Raw genomic sequence first — 18,550 nt, forward strand, 5'->3', positions numbered from 1 at the left:
CATTCGACATACAAGTATTGTATGATAATATTTTCACATAAAGTACAATATGACATATAAAACGAGTTAGTAGTTGCTGAAATAAGTAAAAATTATATAGTTGTTCCTAATTATTATGTACTGTTAGGACATTAATAAATACTTCAGTTTAATAAAATTCATTATTATCAAATCAAAATTCAACATTAAGTAATATGTTTGAACTTTTATTGTCATGCGTAACTATTTTTTATCACATTCAATGATTTATTAAGTTTCTTAATCTTCAAAACAGATGAAGTACTTAAATCCCTAAGAAATTTGTCTGTATAAATTGGTTACTCTTAATGTAAACGTTTACACTGGCAACATGGTACTGACTTTTATATCTCATACTCTTTTGTACGAAATTAGCTATGAGTGGTTATAACATCATAGTTCGTTTTCGTTTATGTCGCCTTACTTTTGAATTTCCCAGGCTATTTTTGTAATTTTTAAAATTTATTTCTCCTTGAATAAAAATTTAATCGAATCTTTTTACGGGAGCTTGATTATGGAATATTGATATATTTTATCTAATAAAGAAATGTGACCGTTATTCTATTTATGTAGACTATCCTTAATTTGAAATTGACAAAAGGGCACATATTGTTTGCCATAAACAAAATTTAAATTAAAATTTTGTGTCAATTTCAAAATTCAAAAATCAAACCATTGTCATTTATTTTTTTGCGCCAACGCGCCAACGTGTAGGTAATTTTTAGTAATTTTATGTATTATTCATGAAGAAAAGGAAAATATAAAAGATTGATGTATAAATCATAAATGATAAAAGTGAGATAAGTATAGTTTAAGTCAACTCGATCATGGAATCTGGTGAAACATTTTTATCATGTGCCGCAACTGTGGAATGGATGACTGCGCAAGGATCTGTTACAAGAAAAATAAATTTAAAAACTGCATCGCTACGATTAATACGGAACGAATTTCGAGAAATGTTTATGGAAATAAGTAGCGACAAACAAGCGGCTACTAGATTAGCCCTGAAAGGAATCAATGTATTTAAGAAATTTATGGCCGAAGGCAAAGCAAGTATAAAGTTTCAAGAAGCTGGTTGCACGGTATTTATCTCAAACGCGCCGCCGACAAATCTTGTTTCTTTCCTCCGCACGATATTTGTCAAAATGACTGGTGATAGAGATCAATCTATTAACAAGACACCATCAAAACAGACTGTTCGAGCTAAATTATTAAGTGGCAAGGCTCAAGCCTTCGAAGAAATAAGTCCTGTTACGGTAGCCGACTTATGTAATGCTAAGAACAAAATCAGTAAATCATCAACAACAACACCCTCTCCTCCCACAAAGAAAAGAAAACAAGAGGATGTAGCCCGTGGGCCTGCACCGAAAAAATTGTATTCCCCATCTCCGTTAACTACAGCCAGTACTTTAAATCCTGAACAAAAGAGGGTTTTAGAAGCTTGCCTCGGAGGCAAGAATATATTCTTTACAGGATCAGCAGGAACAGGGAAGAGTTATTTATTAAAGAGAATTGTAGCAGCCTTGCCACCAGATGTTACTATGCCTACTGCATCCACGGGTGTAGCTGCTTGCCATATAGGTAATTTTCAATTGAAACATAAATTAATTATTTGTAGCTAAATATATGTTTCTCATAATTTCAAAGTTGCAAAGCATGAAAAATATGTAAAACATCAAATTTTTACAATTTCTAGGTGGAACAACCTTGCATGCTTTTGCTGGAATAGGAGATGGGAGTGGGACAATAGAAAAGTTATGTGAAAAAGCCTTAAAGTTGCCTTTGGTGGCACAGAAGTGGAGAAAATGCAAACATCTCATTATTGACGAAATATCCATGGTGGATGGAGCATATTTTGAGGTAAGCTTATTAGATTTTTAGTAATCGCTTTAGCCTATCTATAATGTGTTTGCAAATTAAATTGAGGTAAGTGTTTATTAGTTAAGTTTTATTAAGTTTTCATAGTTACATATACAACAACATAATAGTACTACTATTTATGAAAGTTAAAATAACAATCAAAAGGACAAGGCATTTGATGCAATTATTAACAGAAATATAATAATTTTTCAGAAATTAGAAGCAGTAGCCAGACATGTCAGAAAAAATGATAAGCCTTTTGGAGGAATCCAGCTTATCCTATGTGGAGATTTCCTACAGCTACCTCCTGTTGTAGATAAAACAAAAACGGGGAAGAGATTTTGTTTTCAGACTTCATGTTGGGAGAATTGTATAGATCTATGTTTTGAACTAAAAGAAGTACACAGACAGACAGACCAAGAATTTATATCAATACTGAATAGTATAAGAATAGGACGTGTAACAAAAGAAATAAGCGAGCGTCTTGTTCAAACTGCAAGGCAGAAGATAGAAAGTGATGGTATTCTTGCAACTAGATTGTGTTCTCATACAAATGACTCGAAAATGATTAACAATTCAAAATTACGTGATTTAGAAGGAGAAGAAAAAGTATATTCAGCACAAGATAGTGATAATGCAACAAGCCTACTAGACATGCAAACAATTGCTCCTACTAAATTAGTTTTGAAAATAGGTGCTCAAGTCATGTTATTAAAAAATATTAATGTAAATGCTGGATTAGTAAATGGGGCGAGGGGGGTAGTAGTAAAATTTGATGAAGGTTTACCAGTAGTTAGATTTAAAAATAAAAAGGAATATACTGCAAAAACAGAGAGGTGGTATGTGAAAAATGCAAATGGATCTCTTTTATGTAGAAGACAAGTACCTCTGAATTTGGCTTGGGCATTCTCTATACATAAGTCACAAGGGCTAACGTTGGATTGTGTTGAAATGTCATTGTCTAAAATCTTTGAGGCTGGACAAGCCTATGTAGCTCTAAGTAGAGCACAAAGTTTAAACACCTTACGAGTATTAGATTTTGACTCGAGACATGTCTGGGCTGACCCTAATGTTTTAGAATTTTACCAGAAATTCAGACGAAGGCTTCAACAAATGGAACTAATACCTTTGGGCAGACCATTATCAGATAAAACTAATCGAAAAGGAAAATTAAGGGATATCATAGAAAAACAACTAAGAAGAAAGTAATTATAAGACTGATATTAGGCTAATTTACCATAGATTAATTTTGCTATTATTTATTTTTGACATTCAGAGACTGGGTATATAGGATTTAAATAAATTTTCTTTAAATCAAATGAAGTTTTATTGAATGGACTTTCTATGCCTAATACATCTCATCGAGCTTCAACTGCCGTCAATATTTCAATTTGTTCTTCATATGTAGCGAGTTTTTCTTGTAGACATTTTACAATATACTTGTGAGTCTCCATACTTTGATCAACATCTTTCTTGTTATTTTTATTTTGCTTAATATTGCTTTGTAGAGCTTCAACATGTTTTTTATTTTGAGCTAAGAGTTCCATGAGTCTTGTATTTAAATGTTCCTGTTTCTTTACAATCAGCCACAATTGTGCCTCAGTGGATACCTCTCCTTTAAATTTCATTTCTTCATTCACCATATTATCTAGGTTCATGGGCTCTTTTAGCTTATTCATTGAATTTTTTATATCAGTCATGATCTCTTGTTGAGTCATTCTACTTAAAATTCTTTCAATTTTAGTTCTTGAGATGTAAGTCTACAAATAAGATGCGGTAATTAATGAACATTGAAAGTATTTTCCCAATAAGATTTTCAATATTTTCTCAAATTGTACAAATTTAGAAATAAAAATAACCTAATGAAATAGATCTATAAATAATATCTTACTAATATTATAAATGCAAGTTTGTGAGGGTGGATGAATATACATATTCTAGTTAGTGTGGTACACTTCCACATGAACCCATTGAATGGATTTGATGATACTCAAATAATAGGATGTTGAAAACAAAAAATTACCAAAATGCAGCATCGAAATCCTACATTAGCTTTGTATAAAAAACCTAAATATATAGACAGATGGATAAATGGTGTACCTTAGGTAAATGTTTTTTATTTACACTGGGAAAAATTGTTGGAACTGCATTATCCTTTAATCTTCTTTGAGAATCAAAACAATGACTTTCAAAATGTTTAGAGCAAATCCTACTTTTAGTCCAATCTAAAAGAACACATTTATGGCGCAACGCGTGTAGCCATTTATTTCGCATTTCAGTCGAAGTGGGACATCTACAACAAATAATTATATTAGAAGTATTTCTATAATACATATTTTATATAACACATTTAAATAATTCTAGAAAATTTAATTATCAGCAGCACTTACCCATGAAATGTTACACCGGGAACTTTATTAAAAATTGAAAGTTTGCAGAATTGTACAACACATTGAGTTGATGTCATATTTCAAATTATTTATTTTATTCTGCTCTATCTAGAATTAAGATTGTTTAGTTAAATCTGCTATAAACTATACAGCAGATTTAAAATTTCTAAAACAATCAAACTGCAAACAACATCAAACACTTGACAAATAAAATAAATGCTGTCACCTGTCACTACGCAATACGCTCACCAGTGTTACCACCTTGTTTTTCTAAAAACTGCAACACGGCACTCCAAAACGAGTTAGCCTAAAACTTATAAAATGCATGTTATCACTAATAATGTAGTCGCGAATACCACCAGGACGCTAAAAACTGCAAGTAGTTCTGATTCAATTATAATTTTGAATGTATAATTAGAACTTCAATCGCCAATCAGAACACTCAGTTCGTAACAAATCCTCCCATGACATGGTTTAAAAGCAAAAAAGAATAAAAAATCGGCCCGAAGCGAGATAATTGCTAATGTAGGAAATACGGGTTAATAATAAAGCGAGTTGAACCATCATAAAAGGGCTAGATTCTGCCCGATACAGCAACACCAGCTGTCACCAATGGGCATGGATGAAATGATAAACTACAGACAATTCTAGTTCCCACAGACTACACAAATGTCAAATATACTTTTAAATCGCTTTTTTGGGAATTGTGAAACTATATGTGATATAAGATCCGCCTGGAAATTAAATCCTCGCAATATAAATTTTCCTTATTAGAGACTAACTGTCCCGGTGAACTTCGTAACGCCATAGAATATTGTTTTGACATATTTTCCCCATCGTTCTCACCTTTTAAACCTTCCCTAGACCTACACGGATATTTGAAGACCAAGATAAGATAAATCCGTTTAGCCGTTCTCGAGTTTTAGCGAGACTAACGAACAGCAATTAAATTTTATATATAAGAAAGAGGAATATAAGGTTGTGTTATTTTGAACAATTCGTTAGAGCCGAAATGGTCTGTATCCTACTATCCTACCAAATATTATAAATGCGAAAGTTTGTAAGGATGTGTGCATGTTTGTTACTCTTTCACGTAAAAACTACTAAACCGATTGCAATGAAACTTGCTACGTTGATAGTTGGACACAGGCAACTTTTTATCCCGACATTCCCACGGGATACAGAGTTATGCGGGTGAAACCGCCGGGCACAGCAAGTTTCGGCTATATTTGTTGAGATTTTGGGACAAATGACGTCCGAGCAATGAGCATAATTAGGGTCTATAAAGGCTGTTCGAATCTAATCAAAATCAAATATACTAAGAGGCTGAACATAAGATCCGGTCTTATAATATCGTCACTAAGGTTTTTACTTATAGATGTTTTATGTGGATAAGGAATAAAATCCTTATAATTACATTTTTCTTTCTAATTCATTAATAATATAAAATATTTATTGTTCAGAAATTATCATTAAACATACATAAATTAATGATCAAATCTTTGCGCCGCATTTTTTCTAATGGATGCCAATTAAACGTTAAACATAACGTTTTTTATACTGGAATATGCATATCTAGTAAAAATCAATTAAAGAAAATCTTTAAAGTATATAATTTAATAGTTATTTAAATACATTATATAATAATTTAATCAGTAACACTTATAGCTACAGGTGGTATGAACCTCCAAACGTGACTTATTTCCCCGCCAGGCGGTGTGATCGAGGGGTGTTCGATTTCTCTAATACCACTAGGGTCGTCTGCCAACGGTTCTGTGGTAGAACATTGAATGTCAATTTTGAATTCACCAGGAGTTAAAAATACGACGGTACACTCGTGGTACGCTTTGGCTGTTTCTTCTAGTGTTGTCAATATCACTCTGAAAACAATAAAAAAATATTTACCGTTTCTCCTATATAAATACTTGTTTATGCTTGCATTGGATGCAAAAAAAAAGAAACCGTTAGGAATAATGGCTTAGACTTTATAAATTGTTAGCGTAAACAACATACAATGATGAGAAATTTTTACATACAATGATTTTAAATGTATAATAACACTTATTGGCCTCTCACATATATTTCAGAAAAAATTAAAATGAGATTTATAATTGGATGAAATTTGGTATAACAGTTTGAGATCCGAAAATACAATAGTTTTATCCAAGAAATCCCCAGAGGGGTGGGATATGCAGTTAATAATTTATACATACTTATTATTGCCAGCAGTTGCTACAGAATTATCCAGTTTATAATTTAGCACGCCATTATTGTAATCTTGGTAGAACTGCACAGATAAGCAGAGTTTGTGCAGTGGGCGCGTTAGATGATTCCAAATGGCGACTCCGAGAGACAGACATTCTCCTGCGTTGCAGCTGTATTCCTCTTGCGGCTTTATATACTGCTTGTTTATGCTCACCTCTGCAAAAAATAAACACAGTATGAAAAAAATATATGATAAAATAAAATTAGGCTCACTATGATTCAGGAGGATATGACTGAAATAAAATAAAGAGTCACTTCTATCGACAGACGTTGTTAATACATACTTATGTAAACTTATGCTTTAGTGTGCCAAATGTGATCGAAAAATGTTTAAGAGTTTTTGGGTATATCACATTCATACTATCGTTAGCTACACTCTGTGATAGTGGACGTGGATAAAATTGTTATTATTAATACTAATAAATTAATATAATGATTTATCTCTATTCCAAATTTCAAACAGAGCCCTTCAGCTGTTTCGATTAATCATGTAGCAAGCATATAACTCCATACAACAACTTGTATTAAGCCATAATAGTTGCTCAACCATATTTCAGGCCGTGGATTCACACACACACTCATGTGATACTCACACTCATGTGATACCCTGAGCCTATGTGCTAATACCATACATTAGGGGATACACAATCACCTAATTTCATTCAAATTTACACTTTATTTCGTTGCGTTAATGTTCAAAGTCTATTGTAAACGCTAATTAAAAAACTACCTTATAGACGCATGGGCAAACTTGCTTTTGCGATTATGTGTCTAGCGGCTTATGAATATCAATGGGTCAACAATTTTTTCGTTTACAATATTAGTAGGAGCATCCATAAAGCAATACATCATACCCCAATTCAATGGAGACATTCTAACAATATCAATCATGGCTTGAGACAGTGTAATGCCCTTGACTGAAGCCCGTCCCGAGATGTTGGACTGCAACATGTTCCAGCGGAGTTCCACATTGTTGGTGATGTGTTCTGAGCACATCAGTTCTAGACAGTTCGACGAAGCTCCAGTGCTTATTGATTTGGACTCTACCGTATCTGTAAAAATAAACTAGTTTTTTAAACAACATTTTCAAATACAGCGATTCAGTTAAATGTTTCCGACATTATTTTAAATATATTTTCTGCGAAATTGAGAAATAATTGAAAAAATATTAGACTAAAGAAAAAAAGAAAACTGAAAGCTTTGAAGAGAAATGTTAATACTAAATTTGTTTATAGTTTACCTTCATTTACTGATTTTGGCGTAGAATTAAATGGGCACCTATCAAGCGGCACTGGCACTCGGCAAGACTCCTTGCTCTCTATGAGAATGTGTTTGTTATCCGTGTAATGGAGATCCATCTCTTCTGTTGTCAAATTCGTTATATCCAATACTAGGTATAGCTGACTTGGGCTGAAGAATAGTAAGAGCTCAGAGTATTGTTATAAGGTAATTATTATTATAAGTAATTAGAATAAGTATACCAATCACTAACATTGTCCACCTTCCTAATTAAATAATTCATGTACTTAAGGCAAAGCCAACAAAATGAAATAAAAAATTAATCAAAACTCATCAATAATTTACTTTCTTAATTATCTAACTTACTTACTACATTTGTAAATAGATTAAGATTTTTTATGTAGTTTCGGCCACGAATTGGGCCAGCTCACATTAGAGAAATATCACATCTCCACAGAAGATCGACATTAAATAAAAGCATGCTACTGTGTTTCTTACATACGTGTGTTTTAAAAGAGCAACTACAGAGATTCTTGCCGGCTCTTCTCTGTAGAAACTGCCTTCCGAACCGGTGCTAAATGTTGTAACTGTGTAGTATTATGACGATTCAAAAGTGCTTCTATAAGAAGTCTAGTTGAATGAATAAATGTTTGAGTTTGAGTTTACGGTGAGTGGGGGAGCCGGAAGCCCGGATTATTTTTCCTTCATTCCTTCTTTGCAGTCATCAATCGTTTCCTTTACCTCTACAGATGTTCAAGGGCGGTGGTGATCGCTTACTATGAAGCGAACCACCAGCGCAGTTGCCCGCTATAGGGACACGCATGTGCAAATACGCTGATCGAAGCTATTTGTATATGTACGAGTCTAAATATATTAGTCAGTAGCATTTATCCTGTAACCTAAGTCAAACGCTCATAAAGAAGATTAAAATGTTAATATAATAAGGCTTTTATTTGGAGACTTTGATAATACAAAAGTGCTCCTCTACATCCGGTTTGACATACAAGTTAATTCTAAATAAACAGACAAAAAGTGAAAAACAATAAAGTACGAACATTTCAGCGGGCAACACGTCCCAGTGCGTGATGGAGACGCTGGGCAGCAGCTCCAGGTTCAGCTGCAGCGTGGACTGGCGGCAGTGCTCCGTGCCCGCACCACCCGCGTATCTTATTAACATCTACGTGCAATGAGTAACGTGTTCATTTATATTTGTGAATATTATTTATATTGTATATATTATCCCAAAACCTTTACATTTTTACTGAGAAACTTAATATACTAGCTGCGCCCCGCAGTTTTAATAAAAATACATCGAGATCGGGAACATCGGGTTAAAAATTTGCCTATGTGTTATTCAAGTCGTCTAGCTATCTACGTACTAAATTTCATTGCAATTGGTTCAGTTGTTTTTGCGTGAAAGAGTAACAGACATGCACATACATCCATCCTCACAAACTTTCGCATTTATAATATTAGTATAGGATATTAAACATTATTCAATCCACTTTAATACACCGATGGCTATCCTTACATATTTATTAATGGAGAAAAAAAAACATATCGTTAATACGAAATGTTTTTTTATACTCATTTCTTCATATGTTTATGTAAATGGTCAAAGCCAGTGTTGCAATTTGACAAAAAATTACGTTTTTAAATGTAAATAGTATTTGTTATCCGTGGTTTAAGTCTTATTAATTTTAAGAACAATGATTTTAATAAAAATAGTTTTTTTTCGGGGAAATACTCTATTTGGATAAATATTTACCTGAGCCTCAACTTGCCGCCCTCTCGAAGGTGGCATCACCGATAACGGCGCAGACCAACTTGTCGTTTGCGAATTTGTAGATCTAAATAAGAATTTGAAAATAAATAATAAATTTACCCATATTATTAAAGATCTATCTAATACTTCTTTTGAAGACTGCATTATTACAAATTTTAAGAAGAAGGATAACATCAAAGAGTGCAGTTATGAAATATTTTTGAGCAGCAAATCAATTTATTTACAAAGCCGAATATTATGTACAAATAAATTAATGAGTGAAAATTAACAGACCCCCAAAGTCATTCTCTATTGTCGTCTTGGAATTATATTTTGTAACAGTAAATAGTATGAAACTAGTCATTTCATTTGATGAAAAACCATTTCACTTGTGAAATAAACATTTACTCTAAAATTTTGTGGCGACCGCCATCCTTAACTGTTTGTATCAAACTAATTCAGCATTCAAACAATCAAATAAAACAAAAAAAAACAATCAAAATCGGTTTATCCGTTCGGGATCCAAAATACCACAGCAGACACACACACACATCAAACATCCCATCTATTTTTATTGGGGGTTATTAAAAAGAAAAATTCTCACCTGAAACTCCCCGAGGTTCTGTTAATAAGTCCGCTGCTCAACGAATTTTGCGGGTTCGAACTCTGCGTCGGCAACGACGCGTGCGCATTCGGCACCGGCGATCCAACGCGAGACGGATAGTTTGACGTCAGGCTATTGGGGAATAGGTTATCACAGCCGCCTAGATCTAGGAAATCGGCTTCGCCGTACAGTTTCATTGCGATCGTCGCTACGTCGTTGGGTTGGATCGGCAGCTGCGACTGAACGTCGTCGTTGGACCATTGGAACACTTTGCTTTGTAGTTGGCTGTCCATGTTTGACTGGAATTTTAATGTTGCTATTATAAAAATTGTTTTGGATGGTGAATGACGATAATTTATATTTAACTAGCTTTTTCCCGCGGCTTCGCACGCGTTAAATTCGCAGTAATTTAATAGATGTTCTTATACACATAAACCTTCCTCTTGAATCACTCTATCTATTAAAAATACCCCATCAAAATCCCTTGAGACAGAGAAAGCGACTTTGTTTTATACTCTGTAGTGATTAAGTGATATAACATATGAATGACTAATTTTCTGATAAGTATTCTTTTTGATTTCGAAAAATGTATGTATTCATTAGAAGAAAATGCAAAAAAATACGTTTTCTTTAACCCTACTCGATATTAGGTGACAGACATACCTGTATAGACAAATCTAAGTATTCAATCGGCACGTTGCTCGTATTAGTAATCTTAATAGCGCATTCCGTGCTCTCTCCATTATACAGCGACACATTGGTGACGCTTCCAGAAGTTTCCATATTGGACAAAATGTTCCCAGAGAGAGCGACCACCGTCTCAATAGTGATTGTAGGCAAACTAGGAATCACATCGATTGTAAAAGAGGCGGGAAATTTGTTCGGCATTGGCATACTTTTAAGCCTACAATTCGACTTTACTCCCAATGTATGTGTGGAATAGCCGAGAATTTGCAACTCCCCTATTTCTTTGGGAGTGCCGTGCAGATTAACGGTTGTAGGTGAGTCTGGAGGCAGAATTATTGTCTCTGGTATTGATTCGAACACTATGCCGGATGTGAGGAGGCGCATGTTCGATACTTTCAGTTCGAACGGTAATGGATTTGTCAGTTTTAATTGGACTTCGCATATGTCGTCTTCTACCCATAAGTATTCTGAAAATAATTTTATTATGGCATGATATGGTAGAAAAAAGATTTGAAAATAGTAGTATATTTCTTCATTAACTTACCCATCTTTCCCTCATCTTTCTTGGCCTTTCTATCCAAACTGCCAAAGTGTATCGGTGTGAATATGAAAGGTCCTTGCTGTGGCTTGGATTTAATGAGATGCGGTGTTCTAGCTGGGGGCAGAGCCCGAGGGGCAAAGTGCGAGCAGTGCGGCACGTGCGTGAGGTTAGCGGGCGGGATCACCTCGCCTGTCTCCAGTACAAGAGGCACTGGACCACCTTCACATTGCGCAGATAGGGCCTATACAATATAACAATATGTTTAGTGAAAATGTTAGGGCACTTGAAATATAAAAATTATACATTTTTCTTGGAACAATACGTTTTGTTCAAAAAGGTATCTTATATACCTCCATTTATTAAAGGAATCGAGTCAATGCCACAATTTTATAGAATTGTTTACACTGATCTTGATCGAGTCAATTATAAGCGATATATACATATATCCATTGTAGTACAATGGATATCATCATGTTCTTAAAAGTAGATCCTGGGTCGTAATTGCTGTCAATTACTTCTTAAATGACGTGATACAGAACTGCCGCAATTCCAATAGTGCCGAGTGATTTAGCTGTTCGGGTGCTGCTAGCTTTTATATGTCATAGCGGGCAACTGAGCTGGTGGTTTGCCATCCTATATTCGCCAACATCCAAACAATCAAAACTTTCACATCCTACTAATATTATAAATGCGAAAGTTTGTAAGGATGTGTGTGTGTGTGTTTGTTACTCTTTTACGCAAAAACAACTGAACCGATTGCAATTAAATTTGGTACGTATTAAGATAGCTGGACAACTGGAATAACATATAGGCAACTTTTTATCCCGATATTCCTACGGGATACAGACTTCCGCGGGTGAAACCGCGGGGCACAGCTAGTATATAACATTAGTGTGATAGTATGATAGTGTGATTAGTGAGATAAGTAGAGGGCCAGACCTGCAGCTGTATGGCGAGCTCGCGCTGCTCGTGCGCGCGCAGGTGCGGCCACATGGCCTGCAGCAGGAACGTCATGTGGCGCGTGGCCAGCGCGGGGTGGCCCATGCGCCGCGCCGCCACCACCACCTCCTGCAGCAGCTGGATCTGCAGCACTGGCCAGCCTGCGGCACGACAAAACACCTTGTACGTCACCGAAAGTTTGTAATTACCATTTATTAGTCTACATTATTTATCCCGCTGGACTATAAACAGTCAAAAATGTGTGTTCAGGATCACAACCTCAGATTTTGTATCAAACCTTTTTGCAATTAGACGTATTATTCTTCGATTCGATAGTTCATTATATGTCAGTATTAAACCAACAAATTGTGAATAAAACGACAAAGTTCATCACCACCCATATGCATAAAATTGTGAACCGTGAATCTGATTGGTCGATATTAATACGGGAAAGATAGGAAACATACATTAAACATAAATTCTAAATTTTAAAGAATTTATACATATGTAAATACTAAAGCAACTGTTATAAATACAATGAGTTATAACAAACACATATGACTTATTATAATTATTAAACATACGACTTACCAACTTGATGTTGTATAACATAATTAGGATCTAAGCTAAGCTTATGTCCTGGAAAACTGTGCAGCATGAGAAAATAACATCGCTGCCAATCTGGGTTTGGGTTGTTGGCGCATACATGGCGAGTGGCCGCCAAACGCTGACAGAATGCAGCCTTTCGTAGAAAACCTATAAAAAAAATCATATTCAAAACGGCTCAACCAATTCGGCTTATCTTATTTTTAGCATTTTTATGGCACAAGGAGGATAGGAAGTAAGTAAATATATAAATATCACAATTTATGAAAATGTATTTGCGGCCATATTGCACAAGTAGTATAGTTAATTGATATAAAAATAATTTCTGCATCAAACACATAATGTAAGATGATTTTCATTAGCTCGATAATGTCATTTTACAATTAAAACAGTTACTCTTCATTAAATTAACAATACATGTAACAATTTACTTAAAATCACATATTTTACTTACCAATTTCTTTATACAACTCAGCAAGAGTATCAAATCTCTGTATCTTCTCCTGTTCACTCAAAGTGAGGTTTATAAACATAACATTCTGCAAGAAACCCGATGCAATCAAACTGTTGTTTTGCTCCACAGCAATTCGGGCAGCTTTAAAGCACGCCTCTGTCTCGATGATACCAGCATTTTGATATTTACTGTAATGTATTATTGCTATACGATATTTTTCAGCAATATCTTCTCCACCAAGAAGGTACTGATTGTGTATCTGTGACTGTGGTTGCCTCGGAATTGAAGGCAAATCCGGCGTTAAGTATGATCTTTGGCTTTGGTACTCAATATCGCTGGTCGATGCTAATGATTCTGTATCAGCATTTTCAGATTCGGATTGTCTCGATGAAGTTTCTATACTTTCTGATGACGATGGCGTTAATTCACTGGGTGGATTAACTGGACTGGACACTTTGGACTTAAGCGGTGAAGAACTAACTTTGAACTTCCTAAATGGATCGTTTGTTTGATACAACGATAATGGTTTAATTTTGTAGGGTGAATTTTCTTGAAGACTAGCATTGCGTTGCAGTGGTGCTGAGTTTCTTAGATTCGGATATATAAGAATAGCGGATGCGGCGCAGTGACCTAAAAAGTGACTTTTATTTAGACAAAGTGAATCACGAATTATCCTTCAAATAGTATCTTTAATTTGCTATTCATTGCATTAAGACATATATAATTATGTTATAACAAGTTATTATCAATTTCTTTAGATCATTAACTTTTGCTTCAAAATTCCCCATACTATAAATATTATAAATATTTACTTTTTTTTTACTAACAATACATTGCTTATTATATAATCTGCGATTGCAGAATTATGATGCAAAATTGAATCTTGAAGAGAGAGTTGAATAAGACAAGAAACATTGTATGGGAAGGGTTTTGACAACAATATATTATAGTCATATAAGCATGCATAAATGGTGGACATCAGTGTTACTAATAAATTAATAAACTTTACCTTCCTTAGCTGCAGCCAGCCACAGCCAATCGTTTACAGATTTCAATATTTCAGCAGCTGAATGATATAAAGTTAGAGACTCTGCAACCAAGCCTGCTTGTAATGTAAGATCTGCCAGATTCTTTGTAACTCGACCCATACATCTCTTTTTGTTGTTGCGAGATTCCATATCAAGACCTAAAATATATTTAGTACATGACTATAAATAAGTACACTTTGAAAGTAGAAGTATAGATAGACAGATTATTAGAAGTTAAAGCACAAACAATGGTGTGTTATAAGTTTGACGTGCATGGATGATTCAAATTGTATTTTGTATTATTTTATTCTTTGAAAGATGAATAATTACTATACTTATTATTAATTACTACTGACTAGTAGTAATTCAAAAGTGCTTCTATAAGAAGTCTTGAATGAATAAATATTTGAGTTTGAGTGTGTTTTTAGCTACAGTTTGTGAATTATGTATGTGTCTGGGAATAAATGCTTTTTCACTAATCTCCGAAAATATTGATCAAATGAAAGAGCTTGACTAGTGGAATATACTATGATAAATGTAAAATCCTAGATAGACAACCCAATTGTGGTTTGGGTTTATTTTAAATTAATTGTCAATGTTTTTAACTCGAACAGATTATAAAATATGGATAAAAAGATCAAAAAAATAGTATATTGCAGTTCAGATTAGCATAACTGTTTAATAAAGAGTATTGGTTTGAAAATTTTAATTTTCAATTATATTAAAAAATAGCATCAAAATAAAATAAAATTAATATGTAATCCTTTGCAATTTTAGTATCATGTTGTACTTACCTACAAAATCTCTCTTCTCAAACGGAGCAAGAAGCAAGGAAACTTTCTCCAATTTCTCCTTGGACCTCTCCAGTCTTTTGGACTCAACCACCCAAAACAATGAGTTTATCAAGTCAGCCACATGCTGCTCCAGATCTAACACTGGATCATTTTCTCCATAAAACATTGCATGGGTTTTAAAGTTTGATGGAGTGGTGAAGTGCTCTTCAGGCACACTGCATGAAGCAGATGATGATGAACGTGGGAAACTATCAGTTGATGATAAGCTATCTGCTTGCTCACCTGGTATTGATGATCTGTAAATATAAATTAAGTATGATTTGAATATTAAAATGCTTGATGGTGTGCAGGTAGCAATTGAGAAGAGATAAATTACTTAAGGTCAATTAGTTAAAATTTACATAATATTATTATTTTTATTATTTTATTTAAGAACACTAGCAGCTAAAATGCTGATGCGTGTGTATTTTATGATTTGAAGAAAACATTCAGTTCATCAAATTTATTTTTAAAACTATTCAATATGGATGCCATTATTACACTCTCGGGTAGCCTATTCCACTCTGTGACAACACGGTTGGATAAAAAATGCCTAATGGGGTTGCATTTACTTCGCACTCTCCACAATTTGCGTGAATATCCACATAAATCTTTGTTTTCATTCAGAGTGTATAAACTATTGCCACCTTTATATATCTAAATCTTTTCTATCTAAATTTAATAGTATAAAAATTGTATGGCTATAAACATTAATTAAACATATAAAACACTGTACACTGTACTATGATTATTTACATCAACACACAATTTTCTTTTCATGTTCAAAACAATATAATAATTTTATTATGGAAACATACTTATCACTAATGCTACATTTTTCCTTCAATGATTTATCATCTTCTGTAGCACTATAAGTTTCTGGTTCTTGCTCAGGTTTCTTTAAATTATTGCCAGGCCCAAACATAAATGCTCGGGAGTCATATAGAGTGTTAGAGTACTTCACTTTGAGAGACTCATGGACTCTACATACTTCATTCAGTTCTATTTGATTTGTGAACTTACTCAACGTAATTAAACCTAGGAGTCGTCTGAAAAAGATGTAAGATATGAAGAATGAAACATGGAAGGTTATAAATCGATTTAAATTCATACTTGATATGAAATGATCTTGTCTTTATACATATACTTATATATATGCATACCTATGTGTCTGAAAATCTCCCCAATCATTATTTTCAACTGGATAATCGCGAACATATCTTACCCAGATATCTCTTACTTGTCCATTGGAGTCTAAAAGAGGAAAAACATTTGTTTACTTCATTTTCAGTATATTTGCCTTTGTTCTACGAAATAGAAAAGTATTACAGTACATACCTGTGACTTTTATGTTATGTACCTTCTGGATACGCTCCCAAAGTTTGTTGAAGTTCTTCAGTACGCCCCCGATACCCTTTACAAGTACCAACAAACAGGCGTGATGTTGAGTTTGCTGCGAGTAGTCAGGGTGCGACATCACCGACTCTCCGGGGGCGTGTGATAGTATATAGCTCACCGATGAGCGCATTGAAATTGCTACGTTAAAGGCAACGCTTTAATTTAATACATTTGTTACCACCTACTTAGGTGAGCTAGTTATGTTTTATAGTATGGAACAGCAAGACGCAATAAGGCTACGGAAAGTAAAGCAAACACTGGAAATTAATATAACTATAAAATTATTATAAATAGTATTGGAATATTTTGGTTTTATTTACACTTCTTACTTTTTACAATACAATTGATTTGTTGTCACTTGTCAATTGTCATTCCACTAATCAATGTCAGTCACAGACATAGACCATCAATGTCACAATTTACAGATCAAAACCACAGAATCAATAAAATTCCATGAGCACCAATACCACATTGATGTAGTACAAACTACAAATAATAGTATAATAATATGATGGAGTACCTGTGTGTATGCACTAGTTTCTTGTTTAAAAGTATCGTATTTTTAAATGTATGTGGAAATTTTTGTACTTTGCCGTTAATAATAAGATAAATCTTTAGAGATTATCAATTAATACAATTTTAATATTTATTCTGTGGTGGTCAATTAAATATTGTCAACATCAATAATAACCTCAAAATAAGCTAAAGTTTTGACTTTGTTTGATTAATTCTATATTTATTAAAGATTTTACATTATCAGCACTTTTTTAAGTCGACCCTTGGCTTAATTACTTATTTTTAGTAATCAGCTGGAATAAAATTTTGAAATGGCCTCTAAAGAAAGCGGAGAAAAGACGAAGGTTTGGATTGATAATTGTTTTGTTTTTAAGATTGTTTTTGTATTTAATACTTACTTGTATGTTATTTCTCAATAAAGAGCGCACAAGGAGCGGGCGATAATAAAGAGAAACGTAGAAAAGAGTCCATTCTCGACTTAAGTAAATACTTAGAAAAAAGTATCAGAGTTAAATTTGCCGGTGGTCGGGAAGCAGCAGGCATATTGAAGGGTTACGATCCTTTATTAAATTTAGTTTTGGACAACACAACAGAATATTTAAGAGGTAAACTTTATATTATAAATAAAAATGACATTTGTCACAAATTTCTGTAATTACATACATTTTAATACAGTATTCAAATTACTGCTTTAATGTTAAAAGAATATCTTCAATAACTAATTCTGTATGTGAAAGAGAGATATGTGAAGGGTATACCTCTCTTTGTTCTGGAAAGAGTTCAAGTTGGTATATCTATGATAAATTTGTTTTTAGTTTAATTATATGAAAATAAATATTTTTAGATCCCGATGATCCATATAAATTACTTGACGATACAAGAGCTTTGGGCCTTGTTGTGTGCCGAGGTACATCTATAGTGCTTATCTGTCCCATGGATGGCATGGAGGCAATACCTAATCCATTCATTGCACAGGAGTAATACTATGTCTTAAGTTAAGTATAATATAAGGCTAAGTCAATAAATATGTTTTTACAATACTTGTCTTTTGCATATCCATAATACAAACCCTGTTAAGAAATACTCAAAATATAAATAGTTATTCATTGCAATTGTCTGATACAACTGTAAATTAGACTCAACTTAAAAATTCACTAAACATTTTTGTTATAGCTATACATATTACTTTTCATTTTCTTATAATTATTCCTATGTGATATGTCTGTAAAGTCCTAACATTTAGATAAAAACAAAATAATATTGTTTGTCTTAATATGCTAATTTCAGAACTACTGAACCAATTTCAGACATTCTCACAAAGTGCTTTAAGGTTGATGACCCAAAGGTGAATCTTGGGTGGGAAGCTAGTTGTGCTATAATGATAATTAGCACAACTAAGAAATAAAA

At 33.7% G+C, this 18,550-nt stretch overlaps 4 protein-coding genes across 5 annotated transcripts; 2 read left to right on the top strand and 2 right to left on the bottom strand.

Moving 5' to 3' along the window:
• Window positions 1-701: 701 nt before the first annotated feature.
• LOC119840310 (ATP-dependent DNA helicase PIF1) lies at window positions 702-3,192 on the top strand. Its single transcript, XM_038366880.1, has 3 exons — window positions 702-1,599; window positions 1,715-1,878; window positions 2,092-3,192. The coding sequence occupies exons 1-3, from the start codon at window positions 846-848 to the stop codon at window positions 3,085-3,087; spliced, it is 1,914 nt and encodes a 637-aa protein (XP_038222808.1). The 5' UTR covers window positions 702-845; the 3' UTR covers window positions 3,088-3,192.
• LOC119840311 lies at window positions 3,182-4,493 on the bottom strand. Its single transcript, XM_038366881.1, has 3 exons — window positions 4,269-4,493; window positions 3,979-4,171; window positions 3,182-3,638 (listed from the first exon to the last, which is right to left on the bottom strand). Exons 1-3 carry the CDS (start codon window positions 4,343-4,345, stop codon window positions 3,237-3,239), a joined length of 672 nt encoding a protein of 223 aa, XP_038222809.1. The 5' UTR covers window positions 4,346-4,493; the 3' UTR covers window positions 3,182-3,236.
• Window positions 4,494-5,861: 1,368 nt separating this feature from the next.
• On the bottom strand, window positions 5,862-16,985 carry LOC119840309 (protein brunelleschi). 2 transcript variants are annotated; one of them, XM_038366879.1, is made up of 18 exons: window positions 16,957-16,985; window positions 16,568-16,863; window positions 16,393-16,483; window positions 16,048-16,278; window positions 15,191-15,486; window positions 14,378-14,554; window positions 13,369-13,998; window positions 12,900-13,064; window positions 12,309-12,469; window positions 11,373-11,610; window positions 10,805-11,295; window positions 10,142-10,440; window positions 9,541-9,622; window positions 8,828-8,949; window positions 7,774-7,943; window positions 7,388-7,585; window positions 6,482-6,689; window positions 5,862-6,148 (listed from the first exon to the last, which is right to left on the bottom strand). In XM_038366879.1, exons 2-18 carry the CDS (start codon window positions 16,755-16,757, stop codon window positions 5,917-5,919), a joined length of 3,981 nt encoding a protein of 1,326 aa, XP_038222807.1. In that variant the 5' UTR covers window positions 16,758-16,863; window positions 16,957-16,985; the 3' UTR covers window positions 5,862-5,916. The 2 variants fall into 2 exon arrangements, with proteins under 2 accessions (XP_038222807.1, XP_038222806.1); XM_038366878.1 differs by having other exon boundaries at window positions 16,568-16,979.
• Window positions 16,986-17,273: 288 nt separating this feature from the next.
• LOC119839869 (U6 snRNA-associated Sm-like protein LSm7) lies at window positions 17,274-18,181 on the top strand. Its single transcript, XM_038366286.1, has 3 exons — window positions 17,274-17,487; window positions 17,565-17,748; window positions 17,988-18,181. Exons 1-3 carry the CDS (start codon window positions 17,455-17,457, stop codon window positions 18,122-18,124), a joined length of 354 nt encoding a protein of 117 aa, XP_038222214.1. The 5' UTR covers window positions 17,274-17,454; the 3' UTR covers window positions 18,125-18,181.
• The last annotated feature ends 369 nt before the right edge of the window (window positions 18,182-18,550 follow it).

This window comes from Zerene cesonia, chromosome 5 (assembly GCF_012273895.1).
Source record: "Zerene cesonia ecotype Mississippi chromosome 5, Zerene_cesonia_1.1, whole genome shotgun sequence".
NCBI classification, from domain to species: Eukaryota; Metazoa; Arthropoda; class Insecta; order Lepidoptera; family Pieridae; genus Zerene; species Zerene cesonia.

Bases quoted from the DNA above. Each gene is read 5' to 3' on its own strand.
- LOC119840310 (XM_038366880.1), top strand. From the start codon at position 846: ATGGAATCTGGTGAAACATTTTTATCATGTGCCGCAACTGTGGAATGG. The intron at 1,600-1,714 runs GTAATTTTCAAT...TACAATTTCTAG, and splicing joins TGTAGCTGCTTGCCATATAG to GTGGAACAACCTTGCATGCT. The intron at 1,879-2,091 runs GTAAGCTTATTA...ATAATTTTTCAG, and splicing joins TGGATGGAGCATATTTTGAG to AAATTAGAAGCAGTAGCCAG.
- LOC119840311 (XM_038366881.1), bottom strand. From the start codon at position 4,345: ATGACATCAACTCAATGTGTTGTACAATTCTGCAAACTTTCAATTTTT. The intron at 4,172-4,268 runs GTAAGTGCTGCT...TATTTGTTGTAG, and splicing joins CCCGGTGTAACATTTCATGG to ATGTCCCACTTCGACTGAAA. The intron at 3,639-3,978 runs GTACACCATTTA...TCTTATTTGTAG, and splicing joins ATAAAAAACATTTACCTAAG to ACTTACATCTCAAGAACTAA.
- LOC119840309 (XM_038366879.1), bottom strand. From the start codon at position 16,757: ATGCGCTCATCGGTGAGCTATATACTATCACACGCCCCCGGAGAGTCG. The intron at 16,484-16,567 runs GTATGTACTGTA...TTCCTCTTTTAG, and splicing joins ACATAACATAAAAGTCACAG to ACTCCAATGGACAAGTAAGA. The intron at 9,623-10,141 runs GTGAGAATTTTT...ATTCTTATTTAG, and splicing joins AGAACCTCGGGGAGTTTCAG to ATCTACAAATTCGCAAACGA.
- LOC119839869 (XM_038366286.1), top strand. From the start codon at position 17,455: ATGGCCTCTAAAGAAAGCGGAGAAAAGACGAAG. The intron at 17,488-17,564 runs GTTTGGATTGAT...TTCTCAATAAAG, and splicing joins AAAGCGGAGAAAAGACGAAG to AGCGCACAAGGAGCGGGCGA. The intron at 17,749-17,987 runs GTAAACTTTATA...AAATATTTTTAG, and splicing joins CACAACAGAATATTTAAGAG to ATCCCGATGATCCATATAAA.